The 19952-nt window shown below is 28.3% G+C and overlaps 2 protein-coding genes across 2 annotated transcripts; both read left to right on the top strand.

The window, feature by feature from the left end:
* Positions 1–2754: 2754 nt before the first annotated feature.
* LOC112747306 (protein DETOXIFICATION 27-like) lies at positions 2755–11182 on the top strand. Its single transcript, XM_025795256.3, has 8 exons — positions 2755–3595; positions 3666–4207; positions 4382–4468; positions 4617–4673; positions 8392–8630; positions 10265–10383; positions 10503–10592; positions 10688–11182. The coding sequence occupies exons 1-8, from the start codon at positions 3293–3295 to the stop codon at positions 10733–10735; spliced, it is 1485 nt and encodes a 494-aa protein (XP_025651041.1). The 5' UTR covers positions 2755–3292; the 3' UTR covers positions 10736–11182.
* A 165-nt stretch (positions 11183–11347) lies between these two features.
* On the top strand, positions 11348–18461 carry LOC112747305 (protein DETOXIFICATION 27-like). Its single transcript, XM_025795255.3, has 8 exons — positions 11348–13102; positions 13833–14374; positions 15438–15524; positions 16906–16962; positions 17060–17298; positions 17514–17632; positions 18092–18181; positions 18262–18461. Exons 1-8 carry the CDS (start codon positions 12812–12814, stop codon positions 18313–18315), a joined length of 1479 nt encoding a protein of 492 aa, XP_025651040.1. The 5' UTR covers positions 11348–12811; the 3' UTR covers positions 18316–18461.
* The last annotated feature ends 1491 nt before the right edge of the window (positions 18462–19952 follow it).

The raw sequence follows: 19952 nt of genomic DNA, 5'->3' as shown, positions 1-19952 counted from the left end.
TTTTTGTTGCTACATCATTAATAACAAAGTTGTAGATTTCATTTAACTTCTCTACTATAATTTTAGGTTCCTGCCCCTATTGTTTGTCATTGATCCAGTTTTTTGTCTCTTTCTCTACTGATCTCTTCTTCTTATTTATCTAATTTTAGAAGTGTGTTAGAGCTACTTATGTTGAGCATGGCAATTGACCTTACACATTTAGATACATTTTTTTTATATTTTAGCATTCACTTCATAAAATATTAACTTTGAAAATTATGTGAGTATCGACAGATTAATATGTATAACATCATTTCTTCTCCCCCTTATATGCATAGTTAAAAACCTTGTTACTAAGCTACTTTGGTTTTAATGTGTAACATGTATGATAGTTTGATAAGCATTATTCCAATTAAATAAAGATCAAACTAATGCTAGTACTAGTTACCTTAAATAGGAGTTCGAATAGCTAATATTTGTCTTCTTAGTTTGGATGTTATGTATATCTGACACCTGATATTATCCGTGTGGCCTTATGGATGTTAACTGATTGAAATTGTGGATGTTATTGTCCATTTTTTACTATACTCTGAACGAAACAGCCTTGGGTAAACTTTCGAATTAAACTCATTTATATATTTAGCGTACTAGATTTACTTGATCGGATTATATTTGTGTTAGGTGACTTTTTTATTATCACTTATAGTTGTTCAATCTCCAATTTATTTAAACAAAAAGTGAGTCAAGAGTCACAAAACGGATGCATTGAGGGGGATAAAGTGTATATGAACAAGATATGTACGAAAATACCCACAGAGGATGAGACAATGGCCGACACGTCAATTGAAAATGCAACAGATGATAATGTTGATAAAGGGCCTCTAGAGAAAAGGTAAGCTAACAATTTTTCAGTTATAGTATAAAATTTTAATGCTCTAACCTGCCTCTTTTTAATAGTATACTAGTATAATTTTTTTTTAATTTGGGCATCTGCGTTAACATAATTAATTATTACATTTGTATATAAATTTTTACCATCTATAGAGTAATTAATTATTTATCTAATTTTAGAAGTGTGATATTGATGCTGTAACTTATAGATCCATCTTTAAAAAACTGTTGGAGCTACTTATGTTGAGCATGGCAATTGACCTTACATATTTAGATATATCTTTTTATGTTTTAGCATTCACTTCATAAAATAATAACTTTGAAAACTATGTGAGTATTGACAGATTAATATGTATAACATCATTTCTACTCTCCCTTATATGTATAGTTAAAAACCTTGTTACTAAGCTACTTTGGTTTTAATGTGCAACATGTATGATAGTTTGATAAGCATTATTCCAATTTAATAAAGATCTAACTAATGCTAATATTAGTTATCTTAAATAGAAGTTTGAATAGCTAATATTTGTCTTCTTAGTTCGGATGTTATGTATGACTGACACCTGATGTTATCCGTGTGGCCTTATAGATGTTAACTAATTGGAATTGTGGATGTTATTGTCCATTCTTTATTTTACTCTGTACGAAGCAGCCTTGGATAAACTTTTGAATTAAACTCATTTATAAGTTTTAGCGTACTAGATTTACTTGATCAGATTATATTTGTATTAGGTGACTTTTTTTATTATCACTTATAGTTGTTCAACCTCCAATTTATTTAAACAAAAAGTGCAGTCAAGAGTCACAAAACGGATACATTGGGGGAATAGAGTGTATATGAACAAGATATGTACGAAAAAATACCCACAGAAAATGAGACAATGGCTGACACGCCAATTGAAAATACAACAGATGATAAATGTTGATGAAGGGCCTCCAAAGAAAAGGCAAGTTAATAATTTTTCAGTTATAGTATAAAAATTTAATGTTCTAACCGGCCTCTTTTTAATAGTATACTAGTATATATTTTTTTTTAAATTTCAGTATCTGTGTTAACATAATTAATGATTACATTTGTATATAAAATTTTATCATCTATAGAGTAATTTTAATATATATTACTTACATATAATATTGAGCTTAGTTGAGAAGGATAGCAACTGTAATTTATTTTTTGTCTAATTTTAAAAGTGTGATATTAATGTTGTAACTTGTAAATTTATCTTGAATAGGCGTTCGAATAGCTAATATTTATCATTTTAATTTGGTGAATGCCTGACACCTCATTATTATTATTATTATTATTATTATTATTATTATTATTATTATTATTATTATTATTATTATTATTATTAATTTTTGTTATATTTTTAAATATAAAAATCAAATTATAAAAGAGAATATTAAGTATTGATTACAAGAGTGTCTAATAGTAAGGGATATGATATTATAATTAATATCATTAATAAGTAAAATTGATAAAAATATGATAAGTGAAATAATAAGAGAGTAAAATAAAAAATAAAATAATTATTAAATAATATAAATAAAATAAATAAAATAAATTATAAAAAATTTTAGGAATTGCAAATTTTTTGTTACTAAACTTTTTTTTTTAATTAAAATAATGTCCTTATAGTAATCTCTCAAGATGGATAAATATTATTTACCATCTAATCTAATGACAAAATAAGATGAGGTAAGCAATGACTCCATGTGTATGTGACACAACTCGAGATGAGGCCAACCTCAATTATTTGTGTTTCAAAGACCTGACCCCACTTGGTCCTTCTTCCTATTTTAAAACGATTGATTAAAATGCCGAAAAATAAAATAAAAATTATATTTTATATTATAAAGATAAAAAACATATGCATAAAAAATATACAAATATATATCATTTATCTCTTATTTGATCCTCTTTTGTATTTGTATAAATATTTTAATTTTGTACACTTAATTATAATTATTACGTAGATTAAATTCTTTTTCAATTGTTGACTACATTTTTCTAGCATTTAATTTATGTTAAATTTTAAATAAACATTAACTTAATAATTATGCTTTCTTTTAAAATTTTGAAAAGTGATATTATTATATTTTGTATATATCTATTTTTTATATTTAAAAAAATATATTTTTTACAATTAAAATTTTGTATATTGCAGGATTTTTTTTCTTTTCTCTAAAAAACAAAAACAATATATAAGAGAAGCGTATAAGAAAATTTGTACAAATATTCCTTCTCTAAATTTTTATTTTAAAAGAAAAAAAAGGTGTTTTCACGAGTTAGGTATATTTAAAGCCTGTCTAGTGCCATTTGTACGAGGGGCCAATTGATTTCTGAGTTTTGAACTTGTCAGCCTCCTCCTCCTCTCATAATTTTTTTTGGTTGCAAAGTTGATAGTAACTTAGAAAAAGCATGCCAAACAAGGAGAATTCAGCGCTAGTGGAAGCAAAGGTTCCTTTGCTAAACAGTAACCAATCTTTAAGAGTTCATGAAAATGGAGATGATCAAAACCATGAAGACGATGTCCTGTCTCAAAGAATATGGATTGAATCAAAGAAGCTATGGCATATAGTAGGCCCTGCAATCTTCAGCCGCATAACTTCCTACATGATTTTGGTGATCACACAAGCCTTCGCAGGCCACCTTGGCGATCTTGAACTCGCAGCTTTCTCCATTTCCAACAATGTCATCGTCGGCTTCGACTTCGGCCTCTTGGTATGCAAGTCGATACTAATCATTCAATGTTTTGATTGATTTTATTTTCTAATAACTGGCGTTGTTTCAGCTGGGTATGGCGAGTGCGTTGGAAACTCTGTGCGGGCAGGCGTATGGCGCCAAGAAACACTACATGTTAGGCGTATACATGCAGCGATCATGGATAGTTCTCTTCATATGCTGCATCTTCCTGGTTCCTCTCTACGTGTTTGCGACGCCGGTCTTAAGAGTTTTGGGTCAGCCGGAGGAATTGGCTGTCCTGGCCGGCGAGGTGGCGCTGTGGATGATTCCTCTTCACTTCAGCTTCGCGTTCCAGTTCCCACTGCAGAGGTTTCTTCAGAGCCAGCTGAAGACAGCCGTGATAGCATGGGTGTCGTTGGTGTCGCTGCTGGTGCACATCGCCATTAGCTGGTTCTTTGTGTCGCAGCTGAAGTTCGGGGTGGTTGGAACAACCGCCACGGTGAATTTCTCGTGGTGGGTCATGACTTTGGGGTTGTTTGGGTACACAGTTTCCGGTGGCTGCCCAAACACTTGGACTGGTTTCTCGCTTGAAGCTTTTGCTGGCCTTTGGGACTTTGTTAAACTCTCTGCTTCTTCTGGTCTCATGCTCTGGTAATTCTTAACTGATACACAAAATAAATTACTATTATTGCTACAAAATAATACTTCTTAACACTGCGAAAAATTCTCTGAATAATATATACGTGTATTTCTTAAGCTTGTTTTACCTTTTATGAGGTGCTTGTAATTTTTCTTCATCATTTTTTTTCTTTTTATTTATTGCAGCTTGGAGAATTGGTATTACAGAATTCTGATACTGATGACAGGAAATCTACCGAACGCAGAGATTGCTGTGGATGCTTTGTCCATATGGTATGGTTACTCAAATTACATGTTTAAATTAATCCATTTTCATTTTTGGCTTTTTGCTTTGAATCTGCAAATCAGAACCTTTCGTCTTTTTCAAGTGGCTCTCTTTGGTACTAATGGATGCTGTGTTCTGAATTTGTGTTTTTGGCAGCATGACAATCAATGGCTTGGAAATGATGATTCCTCTGGCATTCTTTGCTGCTACAGGGTAATTACAATCTTTCTCATGCTCTCTTTTTGTTGTGTAATTATTTATGTGTTTTTATTTAATTATTTAAATTTTTAGACGAGATCATTCATAACAAAAATATTAGGATCCTTTTCCAAATAGCTTAAATTTCAATTATTAATAGTACATTATTTATATAAATAAAGATAAAATTAAAGACCAAAAAAATAAAGATAAAATTCAATTATTTTATTATTAAATGAATAAAACTTTTAATAAAAATATTCTCGCATTTTTTTTTTGATACTTTGTTAGATTAGGATAAATTAGTCAAACAATAATTATTAATTCCAATACCAATCATTTAATAGATTTTTGCTTTTTTTTTTGGTGACTGGATTTTTGCTTTAATTGTGATTTACATCACTCATTTAACTATTTGATAAAAATAACAATGAATAAAAGAATAAATTATTATTTTTATTCAAAAATATTTAAAATATTAATAAATTTATTTATAAAAAATAAAATTAATTTTATATTCTTAAAAAAAATTTCGTTATAAAATTACTTAAATTCTAAATAATTATTCAAAATTCTTAAACTATCTCTCCTAGTCTAACATATCTCATTCTCAATTCTCAATCCCTAATTACTTACCATCTCAATTCTAAACCTTTTATCGTTACCACCCAAATTATTCCTCATCTAATTCTCATCACCATATCTATTGTTGCTGTCATCACTATCGCTGTTATCACCGCCTCATTCTCATTACCACCACACTGTTACACTTTAAAAACTTGACAAGGAGAGGCGTTGTGCGCCGCAAACACTAAATTCGAGCACCTTCAACCTTTGCAGTATAGGCTCATCTAGCGGACTCGCTCAAAACCAATAACGATGGAGCTTCTCGACTCCTGGTGAACCTCTGTTAGGTAGATGTTATTTAAACATGTTTTTTTTTTGGAAATTTAGAATTAGTATACTTCATTTATTAGATTTGTTTGATTTTTACATAGATATTTTTTTTATTTTTAAAATTTATTAAAAATTAAATTTTTAACTTTTTAGACATAGAATTTTGATACTAAAAAAAATATAAAGATCAAAATAAAATAGAATGGAATAAGAGAAAATATTAGCGTTTGGTGAGAACCATAAAAAGGGTTCCAGAATTGTAATTAAAAAATTCTAGAGTGAGAATTATAGAAAATGGGTGTGATACGTTGTTATTAAATCCTAAGCTAAATTGCAACATATTTTTTACAGAAGAATGTTAGGGCCAGCAATTTTGGTATTTTGTAATTATCAATTGGTTATTAATAATGTTTTTTAATAATGTGAGATTACATAAGATGAAAAATCATTCACTTTTATTTTAATAGTTAAATACTAATAAAAAAATACAAAAATGGCTAGTCTCTAGATTTTTTTTATTTATATACAGTGAACACACTTCTAACTGATTTACCACTCAAATAGCAGAATTAGTGTCAACTTCTAACAACTAACTGTCTATTAGTTATTCTAACAATTAAATAATTAAGAAGAATAATTTAAAAATTTTGAATAATTATTTAGAATTAGAATAATTTTTATGGATATAAAACAATTTATTTTTTCGTGAAAAAAATTATTAGCGTTTTAAACCTTTGTTGATAAAAATAATAGTTTATCATGTCAAACATAATGCTAAGGTGAACGTGGATCGAATCGGATCGAATATAACTAATATTTTAATTTGATTAACATTAAATTAATCGGATCGGATCTAATATCTGTAATTTTTTAGTTTGAATCCAATCCAATTCGCACATTTGCGGATCGAATTGGATATTAAATATATTCATAAAACACAAATTTTTTTTTAATAATTTATGTTTATTAAAAATATCAATAAAATTTGTTTTTTTATTCTATTAAATATATTTACTCTTAAAATAATAAACTAAAATAATATAACATATATGATAATAATGAATTAAAATAAAACATAAAAAAAATATATACTTATTTATTTTTTTATTTTTATGAATATGCGCGAATATACAAATACTTACAAAAAATTCACAATCTAATCTTATTAAAATGTGATCGAATTCATATCTATAATTTTTATATCAAATTTAAATAAATATCACAAATATATAAATTAGATCCAATCTATAAACAATGTCCTAAATATATACGTAAGCAACTCATAACAACAAAAGATGGCCTTACAAAAAAATTTGCGGTGGTGATTAGGACTTTTGGACATTAGTAAGAGTTACGCGTATGAATGAACACAAACTGTTTTCTTTTCCACATAAATATATATATATATACATACATAAATGATAAAGCTCTCGTCACTTGAAAATTAATAAGAAATAAAATAATGAAGAAAAATGATATACGTGTTATGCGGGTAGCTTTGGAAAAACATCAAGTTGCCTGATCAGAACAAAAATGTGCACTATTGATATTGATATATATGGAAGTACTGTTTGTCATCCAGCTACAACTGGAAATAAATAAATAGTTTTACTATTATTTTCTTTTATTTCTTTTCTTAATCAAATTTTGAAAGCCTCTGGTTAGATTGAGAAGGACTAATATTATTGTTGGCTCACGATGATTTCGTAATCTAACATAAATTCCTTTTTGAATTTGAGTTTCCAATAATACTTAATCAGTATATTTTATAATTTATAATTATTAATTAATTATTATTAATAGTTTTAATAATATAAAATTATTTAATAATGTAAAATTATATATTTTTTATTGATTAAATACTTAATAAAAATACTAATTCCTTAAATTTTATCTTTAAATTTTTGATATTTTTTATGGTGAGTTCTATGGTGCCTAAATTGCCTAACTTGCTTTTAAAAATAAGAAATAAAATATTTAAAGTAAAAAGTAAAATATTTAAAATTTATTAAATATTATGTATTTGCTTTTTTTAGTAAGTTAGGCACAATGTTAAAAGCATCATAACATTTACTATTTTTTATTTATTTTAATTCTTATTGCTTCTCTTGATTAAAAGAAACAATAATTGTAATAATATCTGACACGATTTTATTAGAGACAGAGACATCTTTCATTTAATGGAAGGTGTAACAATCAATTGTTGTGGCAATGTATTGTTCAATAAATCTAAAATTAAGATGAGCTTATGAATAAGACAAAGAACAAATGTTTGGTCAGCAAATCTTTCTTTTGCTGTTAAAAAACTCAGTTTATTGTTATTATTTTGTTGAGTACAAATTGGTAGAGAAATAACTAATATAGAGCCAATGCTTGAAATAGAAGAAAAAAAAGAAATTCAAAGGTAGATGCTTCTCACTTTGTTTCTATTTAATCTTCGATTGAGGGGTTCTCCTTTGGTCACTTTCATTGAATTATGTTCCAAGCTTTCAATTGAACATTGGAACTCGAATTTCGACTTTTCTAGCTGAAGCCTTGCTATTTTTTCTGGGTCAACAAAGATTGGCTAATTGTGTTAGAGTTGTGTTGTTCCTTAAACACACTTAGGTTGACCCAAAAAAACTTAGGTTTGACTTAATAAAATAATACTTTAAGAAATATTAATTTTAGTTATCTTATGAAAATTTAATCCTATGTGAACTTATTTTATGGTAGTTGAAGATCATATACAGCAAATTGTATACACAATGTTCCTCCTATAGCATTATATTCTTTATTGATATTTAAAAATGTTCTTATGACACTGTAATTTAAGTTAGTATTGTGCAATGTGTAGAGTGAGGGTTGCAAACGAACTTGGAGCTGGGAATGGTAAAGGAGCAAAATTTGCTACAAAAGTATCTGTGATGACATCAATTGCAATAGGACTGTTCTTCTGGATGTTGATTTTGATATTTCATGACAAATTCGGATACATATTCTCTACTAGCAAACCAGTCCTTGATGAAGTTAACAAGCTTTCTCTTCTGTTAGCCTTCACTATTCTCCTCAACAGTGTTCAGCCAGTTCTTTCAGGTATATATATTTACCTTCCACTTTTTCAAATAGAAGAATGTTAATTATGGCGATATACTATCTTTCTCTATTCAATAATGCTAGGGAACCAACTTTATATAAGCCAAGAATCAGCCATCTGGTAAACCAGAGATACCAGTGGCTTTAACCGGATGTTGCTATTGATAGGCACACGGATGTTTCTTTTTCTTGTAAATTTGTGGTTTTGGATATGATTTCTATGTTTCATGTATTACGCATTAATAAAACATAATTAATTATATAGAACCAACTAATTAATGATCAAAGAATATGTTCCGTGATTCTCTCCTATCCCTAACGTATCTCTTCCCTCATGTTTTGAATGTGGTCAACAATAATTTAAAAAATAAATTAAATTATAAATTAATAAAACTAATTATAATTAATTATGTTTTTCCATTTTTGGCTGATTATTAGTTGGTTCCATATAATTTTCCTTCTCTATTAAATGAGATGTGAGTTTCATTATTTTGCTGTGAAAACCACACACATGTCATCAAATTATAAACGGGAGTATGTTGATACACACTATATGTTGATGCTTAAATAGCATTGGTCATTTTCCCTAACCAATACTTAAAGGGATATGTAAGTGTATTTTGACTAAGGTTTCGAAAATCGATTCGGTTATTAAATCAATATAATTAGATATTTAAATATTTAAATATTTAAAAATATATTTTTAATTTAGTTTCTATACATGATAAGTATAAAAAAATTTTACACAAATAATTAATTATGTATTATTATCATATTAGAAAAATTAATTAGTTTTTAAATTGATTATTTTAAAAATGATCTAAACACATAAATATGATTGTGTAAAATTTTTGTTATTATTAATGTATTAAAATTAAATTAATTTTTTAAATATTTTTGTGTTATATTAATTTAAACTGATTAATCACTAAGGTAGCGTTTGTTTTGAGATACTGAGACAGAGACTAAGATTAAGTTTCAGTATCATGTTTGTTGGTTCAAATACTAAAATTTCTGTCTTTATCTCTAAAATTTCAGTACTTCCAAAAAGTGGAACATAGGAGACTAAAATTTTTAAAAATAGAAACTAAAATTTTAATAACATTTTATACATAAAATACCCTCATTTTAATTAATTAATTTTAATTTTATTCTTTGTACAAATTAAATTAGAATTTTATTCTTATTTTAATTTATGTTCCCTATTTTACACCAAATAAATATTGAAATTTATTTCAATCTCTATCTCTTAATTTTTGTCTCTCAATCTCAATCTTTCTGTCTCTATTTTTTCACTAAACATTATCTAAAAAAATTAGATCAATTCAACTATAGTAAGTTTATCGATTTTTTGGCCAAATTTTTTTGTTTTTAACCAATTTGCTGACGACCAATTTTTATCTTAATTTTTCATTAGTTCAGTCGAACTTATATGATAGGCCCGATTCGTTTCGCCATTGATAGACATACATAATTACATATTCCAAAAAATTACAGACATCACTCGCCTTTCGAATATTTTATCTGAAATGGTCAAATGGAGGATTGTATACTCCACTCAGTTTTTTTTTTTTTGGACGGGAACTCCAGTCAGCTATATTCTGATAACTTATGTTTTTGGATAATTTGAACAGGCGTGGCAGTAGGATCAGGGTGGCAATCATATGTTGCATACATAAACTTGGGCTGCTACTATCTCATTGGGGTTCCTCTTGGATTGTTGATGGGCTGGGTCTTCAATCAAGGAGTTATGGTGTGTTTTCTTTCCGTCTTTCATCTTGGGTTTCCAAAATCAATGCTTCTTAATTTCATTATTTGCATAGAATGTTAGTTTAATGTTCAATTTCTTCTATTGAAAACTTGAACAATCAGGGAGTTTGGGCCGGAATGATTTTTGGTGGAACAGCAACTCAAACATTAATATTAGGCCTTATAACCATTCGATGTGACTGGGACAAAGAGGTAATTTACCTTTTATCATTTTGACTTTTAAATATGAGAGGCCAGGATCCAAACCTTTGGATAATGTAATTTTATTTCATCCTTCTTTTTGGCAGGCTGAGCGAGCCAAATTGCATTTGAGAAAGTGGGACAATCCAAAATAACTGAACTAATTCTTCTTAATCTTTATTCCAGCAGCGTTTCGTAGTTTATTTGTTTTGTGTAATGAATTAGTGATAGTTGTAGGTGTTAGAGACTTGGAGAGTATGCGAGGTTCGTTTTTTTCCCTCTCCCCTGTGTTGTGATTTGTTGGTGTCGGTTGGTTTTTTTCCCAACCTTAGCCAAGTCCAAAAAAAAAAAAGATAAAAGAAGATTAGGTGTTTTTTTTGGTAAATAAAGGTTAGGTGTTGTTATTAGTTGAAGAATGAATTTGTTCATAACGTACAATGGGCTATTATTATTATTATTGATGCCATCCATACCTCCACTGAAAGAATTGGCATCTTCTGTAATCAGGCTTCAAACTATAAAACTGTATCGACCAAAAAAAAAAAACTATAAAACTGTAATATATTGTTTTCATTATTATTACTACTAATTTTTTTACTAAACTGTGATATATTGTTCATTCTTGAAAATGCTCTCTCTCTCTCAATTCTTTGTCCTCTAATTGTGTTGCAAGTACTTTTGCTCTCATAAAGTGTGTTTACAATGAATAAAAATATAAAATAATAACTAAATAAAAGTGTAGTGTTGTGAAATAATAATAGAGAGAAAAAAAATTATTATCTATATAGTATTACTAAATGTACTTGAATTTTATAGTTGATTTTTGGTATATTGAATGTATATATAATTATGAGGAGTGTTAGAGGTTAGTAAATTTTGTGATTTGTAGTTATTAATTAGTCATTATTAGTACTTTTAATAGTGTGAGATTACATTTAATAGTGTACGATTATTTACTTTTTTTTATTAGTTAAGTGCTGACTAAATTTTAAAAAAAATAGTGACTCCTACACTTTTTCTATAATTATATAGACATTTATATATTTATAATGTATTATAATATTTTTTTAGATGTCTATTTTAAATATACTTTGTTAAAAAAATTTAAGTGAAGAAAAAATAATAGAATCTTTGCGAAGATTATTGACAAATAATACAAGGCTCACATGAGTATTAAGGCTTTAAGCTCCTTAAATTGAATTGAGAAAATGAGTTTTGAAAAGCCAAAATAAATCATTTTAGCCCTAATGCTTCCTGAAGATTATTTGATTTGATGTTTGATGCATTACAAATGAAAAAACTAAAATGACCAAAAAATGCAGGAGTCTGGTAACATTTGAATAGATTTTTTTTTTTATCTTTTTATTTGTTTTATATTATTTTTTTTATTTTTGAAGTCTACTAAATATTGAATTTTAGATTTTTTAGATATAAATTATAAAACTTTAATATTATGTCATAAAATCATTTATCTCAAAAATTTAAATTGATAAAAAAAGTAATATTAATGATTATATCTCTAATACTATAAATGTCTAGTCGAGATGAAAAAACTTTCTACGACCAAATCGTCAATAAAAAATGACAGCATGGTAAAATAAGTGTTTTTTTTCTTAGTCCAAAACCATCATTATATTTTTGGTTTAGTTCTTCAATTTAATTAGTTTGGCTTTACTAATTGATTGAGTTTTTTTTCTTAATTTTGTTTGTAACTATTTGAATTAATTTCAATGCTATCAAAATTTTATTTAAATATGAAATTAATATAATAATAGTAGTAAAATCTAATTTATGAAAAAAATATTTTGTAAATTTTTGCACGTTTAGGATAAAAATTTGAACTAATAAAATAAAATTGTAAAATTGGATGAGAATTTATTATCTCACCGAATTAAATTGGGACAAAACTCACTTCTAAAATATTAAGAAGATTATACCGTACCAATAGTATTTCATCATAACTATCCAATTATGTTCCATGTTTAAAATTAATTTTTTTGGTTTGAATTGATTTATTACAAGTTAGTAATATCATTTATGGAATAATTCTATATAGCATACAGGATCCTTTTACTGAAAATTAATTTCACATTAATTATAGCAAGAAAATACATTCTTGCGGAATATTATGACATTTATTACTACTACATTTAGATTTCAGAGTGATTTAATATAAAAGAGGGCCCCATTGTTGGAAGAAAACAGCAGCAAAAGTGTGCATCCTCGTGAAAATGGCCAGCAATAATGATTCTTCTTCTTCAGCATCAGCATTGGGGGAAGAAGTAAAGGTTCCATTGTTGGGAGAACATAGTATAGATGGAGAAGAAGGAACTCTTGTGAGAAGGGTTTTGACAGAGTCGAAGAATCTTTGGCACATAGCAGCACCTGCAATCTTCAACCGTGTTGCAAACTATTCTATGTTGGTTATCACCCAAGCCTTTGTTGGCCACATCGGTGACCTTGAATTGGCCTCTACCTCTGTTGCCATCAATGTCATTCTTGGCCTCGACTTGGGCATCATGGTAATTCTTAATTATATTTTCATCATTTATTTATTTATCAATTTTTTTTGTTCTTGATAACTTTTTGAGTTTATTTGATTTATATTTTAAAACACAATTTTATTGTTTTCTGAAATTTTTTCATTTTTTCTTTTACAAAATAGATAATCATCCAAAATAAAGCAACAAATCTTTTCTCAAACTATATTAGATTCTTGATCTATCAATGTCTCAGTGTTAATGACATGATTTATTTTTCTTTGCCTTTAGTAATTATTATCTTGTTATCTCTGTATTATTTTACAAACAAACAGTTCCCAATTACATACATTAGTGTAGAGGCTAAAAAAATTAAGATTCTTCGGAGTATATCTCATCCAATCAGGCCTGATCCATGACCTCTTACAAATAATACGGCAACAGGAAAAAAAAAAAAGGGGCTGATGGCAATGCAAGAGGATTGGCAGAATTGTTCATAGGAAAAATTGTTAAAATCATTAATTAGATGAGATAAAATAGTGTGACACCAATCGCGCACATCAAGAGATTTGATTGAGTGAAATCGAACCAAATAATTTACTGGTCTGTTTCAAAAAAAAAAAAAATAATAAATAAATAAATTGTACCCTGCAAATTTTGTAAAATTACAAAATGCTCCTCCACTATTTTTGTAAATAGGTTACAAAAATAAAAATAATTTTGGAAATCACACATTTCCTCCTCATATAAAGTTTTTATATTTTTGGATCAGATGGGCATGTCAAGTGCCTTAGAAACACTATGTGGGCAAGCCTTCGGGGCAAAGAAGTACCACATGCTGGGCGTATACATGCAGCGTTCATGGGTTGTTCTGTTCATAATCTCCATTGCACTCTTACCCATCTTCCTCTTCGCCACACCAATCTTGAAGCTCTTGGGACAGCCGGCGGATATAGCGGAGCTAGCTGGGGCGATCTCCATCAGTATCATACCCATTCACTTCGCCTACGCCTTCTATTTCCCTCTCTACTTCTTCCTTCAGAGCCAGCTGGAGAACAAGGTGATTGCTTGGGTGTCACTCTTTGCATTCTTTGTGCACTTGTTACTTGCTTGGTTGGCTGCTTACAAGTTTAAGATGGGAGTGCTTTTTGTTGCTGCTGCTGCCAACGTTTCTTGGATAATCTTGACGTTAGGGTTTCTTGGCTATATCGTTTTGGGGAATTGTCCCGCCACGTGGACTGGTTTCTCCATTGAAGCTTTCTCTGGCCTTTCAGAATTCGCCCAACTCTCTGCTGCCTCTGGAGTTATGATATGGTACTTGTTTTTATTTCTCTATCTTGTGTCCCTTATTATTATCAAAGTTACATGTAATCGATTCTCTATTTCACTAGCATACAGTCACATCTCTTTTATTACTTCAATGAATTCAAATAGCTTTAGAAATGGGTTATAAAACATAGTATGTTTAGCACAATAATATCTGTGTATAAAAAAACTAGATTAAAGAATAATTACAAAAATTATTTTTCATCATTTAACATTTTTATCAAGAATATTTGTCATTTCAATTGAATTAAACAAAATAAGATTAAAGATTATTGATATCCAAGTGATGGCAGACACATACATAAAGATCTATTAATTACATTGACACAGTGTATTGTTTATACCTGCAGTTGGTATATTTGGTCTATGATTTGCTGAAATTTCTATTTTCAAATAATAATTTATGAAAGTTAGTTTTTAAAAGATATTTTTTAATAATTTGTAATATTTATGTTTAGTAAATCAAAATAAAATGACTTTCAATAAATATAAGTAACAATAACTATATGTAATAAAATAATTATTAAAATTTAAAAACATTATAATAGATATAAATATAATAATTAAATTTAAAATTAATTAATATATAAAGTTATATTAAAATTTTTATTTTAATAGATACAAATCAATTTTAAAAACTAAAAAGCGCTTCCTTAAGTAGTGATTTTGGGATGTATAGGATTTGTATCTTTACTTTTTTGAATGGGTTTTTTTGAATACTTTAGATGTGTAATCTTTAAATTTTTTTTAAACATTGAACGTATAATTTTAAATTTTAGATGTATATTTTTTATTGGCAGATTTTTATTAGAGGCCAAGACTTTTCACGCAGTAAAATGGTTTGGACTTTGTAGTAGTAGTAGTAGTAGTAGTAGTAGTAGTAGTAGTAGTAGTAATAGAGGAATATTAACCAAGCTGAAACTTGATTGTGTTCTACTTCTAAGTTTCTAACCTATTTTACTTGCTGTCTCCGTCCTATATTATTCTCCATCAATCCAAACATTAATCAAGCCAAGCATTCACGGGGATATCTAAATTTTTCCTTTTACAGCTTGGAAATTTGGTATGATAGAGCACTATTGTTGATGTCCGGAAATCTACCGAATGCTGCGGTTTCTGTGGAAGCATTAACCATATGGTAAATTGTGTTTGTCATATCGTTTTAACTAATTAACTTATGGTTGTAAATTGCACTTCGCAACCATATAATTCTTGCAACCACAATATATATTATGGTGGGTTTGATTTTTGTTTTTTATTTTTAAAATTTCATAAAAGAAAAATAAAAGATAATAAAATTTTGTTTTTACTAAATATTAAAAATAAAAAAATACGAACTAAATACACTCTTATTTATTATCTACCTCTTTTATGTTTATTTAAGTTTAGAGAAAAGAACAAATTGATCTCTAACTTTGGTTTGTAGACATTTAAATTTTTAAAAATTTAAAAATACATTTAAGTCCTTGACTATAATATATGGACATTGACACAACATGGGACATGACACAACAGGAGATACGCCGACACGCGAATTTTAAAATTCTACATGACACGGGGACATAGATACATATAAAATATAAAATATTTTTTAGATAAATCGTAATGATATTTTGATATTTTATTGCTATTAAAATATAAATTAAATTTTTTAATTATTTCTAATATCTTATTTTAATTATATCAAGTATTTAAAATATTTTTTGTTTTAATAAATAATAATATATACTATATCTAAATTTATTTTAAGAATATATGTTAACAATAAGACTAGACACACTGACATGACATGTGATGGCATTTAAGTGTGTCCAGGCGTGTCGGACGAGTGTCGGTAAGTGTCGTATCTGAAATGTATCCGACACACGGACACGGCAAATCAGCGAAGTGTCCGTACTTCATAAGTCCATGACCTCTTCAAAATCTGGACACGTCGATCCCTGAGTCTAACTTATCGTATTTTAAAAACTCTCCCACACGTGTGCATTCATAACGACCATATCAGTACAATGAGAATCACGTTTGATTTATTCGTTGGGTCTGACTGATTCAAGTGAACGGAGAAATTGATAAATCTAAGTTTTGAAATTGTTAGAAACTTAAATATATTTTCAAATTCTGAAGGACTTAAATGTTGAAAAATTAAAAGATCAAGGATCTATTTGTCTTTTTGTCTTAAATTTATTATATATTTTGCAATATTTAGATCACATCAAAATTATAATTGTAATTTCAATATAAATTCTTTCAAAAATGTTTAGTTAACAGGTGGTTTAAGATGTATATTAAATATAGAAAGTTTATATTAGAAGACTAAAAATGTTAAATTTTCAAAATATTTACTGTATAGAAAATCTATAAAAACTATTAAAATTTTCTAACATATATAGATAATTTACGTAACAAGCATTTCTAAGACATTTGTTGGCAAAACCGTTCTAAAAATACTCGAAATTGCTCCTTCTTGTCAATATGTTTGTGGATTGTTGTTTTCTCTAACTTGGTTTCTTTTGTGGCAGCTTGACTATAAATGTATGGCAGATGATGTTTCCAATGGGATTCCTTGCTGCTACAGGGTAATGTATCTTAACTTCTTAACCTTCCCTCTTTATTAAGAAGCTCTATAAGGTTGTAATAACTTTGGTAGAATAATAATGATGATGGATGTTGAAGAGTAAGAGTTGCAAATGAGCTTGGAGCTGGGAATGGAAAAGGAGCCAAGTTAGCTACCTTGGTTTCGGTGGCTGAATCATTTTCAATAGGCGTTTTCTTCTTGCTCTTGATTATAATCTTTCGCACTCAATTTGGCTATATATTTTCTTCGAGTATAGTTGTGATTAAAGAGGTTAATAAGTTGTCACTCCTCTTAGCCTTCACAATTCTGCTCAACAGTATCCAACCTGTTTTGTCAGGTAATGTACAATCTTTAAATTTTATCACATATATTAACTAGACACATTTTTTTATGTCCTTTTTGTCTTATATATTATAACTAAAACATATATAGAATTTACACAAAGATTGGTTGATCTTACAAGTGTGTGTATAGACTAACTTGATAATCATAATTGATATACATAACAACAGATTTTCCTAAACTAAATTATATATATGCATGCTTCAACAGGGGTTGCCATAGGATCAGGATGGCAAAAATATGTGGCATACATAAACTTGATTTGCTACTATCTAATTGGGATACCGCTTGGGTTTTTGTTGGGTTTCGTCTTTGATATTGGAGTTGAGGTACGTTCTATATATTCTAACTTATTTGTTTCTACAGCATTAGTACAATTTCAGATGAAATCAAATCATAAACAAAAATTAGTCTAGAATTATGTACAACCCTTTATATACATCATAATCAGAGCGAAGATTAATACTACGATCATTTTTTTGAATAACGATTTATTTTAACGGCCACTCAAAAATTTATGACCAATAAGCTTTTCATGACAAAAAAAAATTGATTGCTAAATCAATAACTATATTTTCAACAGCAAAATTATACTATTTTGCCATTAAATCCATCGCTAAATAAAAAGTTAGTAACGAAGATGAAAAGTTAGATTTTGGAAAAACTTTTGTTTCTAAATCGGTCATAAATGGTAAAATATAATCTCTCTCATTAGTTAAGCATATTGTTATAATTTGATTTGCTTCAAGCGGTAGTAATGCTGATATGAATTAATAATGAATGATCAGGGAATATGGGCAGGGTTAATTTTTGGTGGAACTGCAGTCCAGACTTTGGTACTGGCCTTAGTTACTATTCGAAGTGACTGGGACAAAGAGGTAAACGATTTTTTTTTTCTTCGTTCTTTGCACATATATATAGCAAAATAGGTAATTTATTGTTGAAATTAAAATTGCAGGCCAGGAGAGCAAGATTGCATGTGGCAAAATGGGAAGGTGCTGTGAAGAACTGAACAAAAAGTAGTGTCTTTTTCACATGCAATTCAATAGCATATGCGAGCACTGATTATAAGAATAATAAATGGACAAATGGAGCTCATTACTATTTCTCATTCAAATTTTAATGAAAATAACTAGTGTGCGTGCGTGTTTTTCTTTTTATCAATTTTCCGAAAAAAAAAGAAACTGAATTCTATAATTTTTTTTTGTTAGGTTCAAAGCATCATGGGAAAGAAAGAAAACCAATTGAATTAACTACAATTAGTTTCGAATTTAGAACATAAAATTGAAGTTTATTTGCTAAAAGTTTTTAGAGATTTTATGAAACTATAGTTTCTCATAATAGATTGATCAGATTCTTGGTGATAAGATTTAGATATAGCTAAGAAGATGAAGAGAAACAGAAAAAAGAAAAAAGTGAAAAACTGATGTGCTTGTGGAAAACCTCAGGTGTGCCAATAAAGATTTAGGTAGGATGTTTTGTCATTGCTGTCTCACATGGACATGGTAGCTCTTTTATGGGTTCCGTTGAAAAATGCGAAGAAGGATTAGGAAATTAAATGAAGCTAAAATAGACAATATTCACATGCTGGGATGGTGTGTGTTTGCATTTGTGGGCACTGAACGTGAAAACCACATTGTCTATCAGATTCTAATTTCTTTTGGGTTGGGTCCATCGGCCAGTGTCTCTCTTAGCCTATTGTCTTTTTGTCCACAACACGTGAGCCCAAATGATAAAAGTTATGCTTCCCAATTATTCTTCTTTCCAATTATATCAGTTCAAGTTGACCCCCTAGAGGATGAAGGATGAGGATTTGTGTAGAGAAAATGTCAAAGCAGTGGTTGCTTGGAAGTTAGTAGTTGCATTATACATGTCTGGCAATTATTTTAGAGATTCTCAGTGTCTTCTAAATAAAGTTGCACGAACAAAGAACATCATATTGTGGTCCAACGGCTATCACTTATGATCTAATCTAATTACTACTCGTTGTTGAGCTTCCGCCACTCAGTTAAAGATGCTATTGGGATAAGACAACTTGCTCAAAAGCTCAAAGTGAAGCAGCGAAAATAAATTAAAAGAATGAATGAGAAAGAAGAACAAACTCAAGGAGTATGCTCTAGCTTGGCCAGCTAGCTCCAAGGTCATAAATATATCCTTGTCTTTTGTGACTTGTCTATTAATCCATTAATTAACTTTAGAAATTGTGGCTAATTTTGTAAGAATGAGTATTTTTTTAATTATTTTTATGTTCAATCCTGAAACAACCATGTAAGAAAATAATTGTTAGGAAACTAATTAGGGGCGGTGCAACCAGTTAATGAAAAAAGGTTCATTAATGAAAAGAAAATTCCAACTCAAGAGTCACTATAATTTTACTTTCATTCTCATTCACAGTAAAAAAAATTACAAAAAAAATTAAAATATAACAAAAATAAACATCTAAAATTATTGTAAAAATTTATCAAAATCCTTTTAATTATATAGTAAAAAAAATACATCACTTTCGGATATAAAAATATTCAAAACCTTTTTAGATATCTAAAATAATTAAAAAAGTTAAAACCTAACAAAATGAGATATCCAAAATTATTAAAAAAAGAACATTCTAAAAGTATATATTAAAAAAATATCCAAAACTTAAAACCAATA

This window comes from Arachis hypogaea, chromosome 15, assembly GCF_003086295.3.
Source record: "Arachis hypogaea cultivar Tifrunner chromosome 15, arahy.Tifrunner.gnm2.J5K5, whole genome shotgun sequence".
NCBI classification, from domain to species: domain Eukaryota; kingdom Viridiplantae; phylum Streptophyta; class Magnoliopsida; order Fabales; family Fabaceae; genus Arachis; species Arachis hypogaea.
This window is presented reverse-complemented; position numbering and strand designations above follow the sequence as displayed.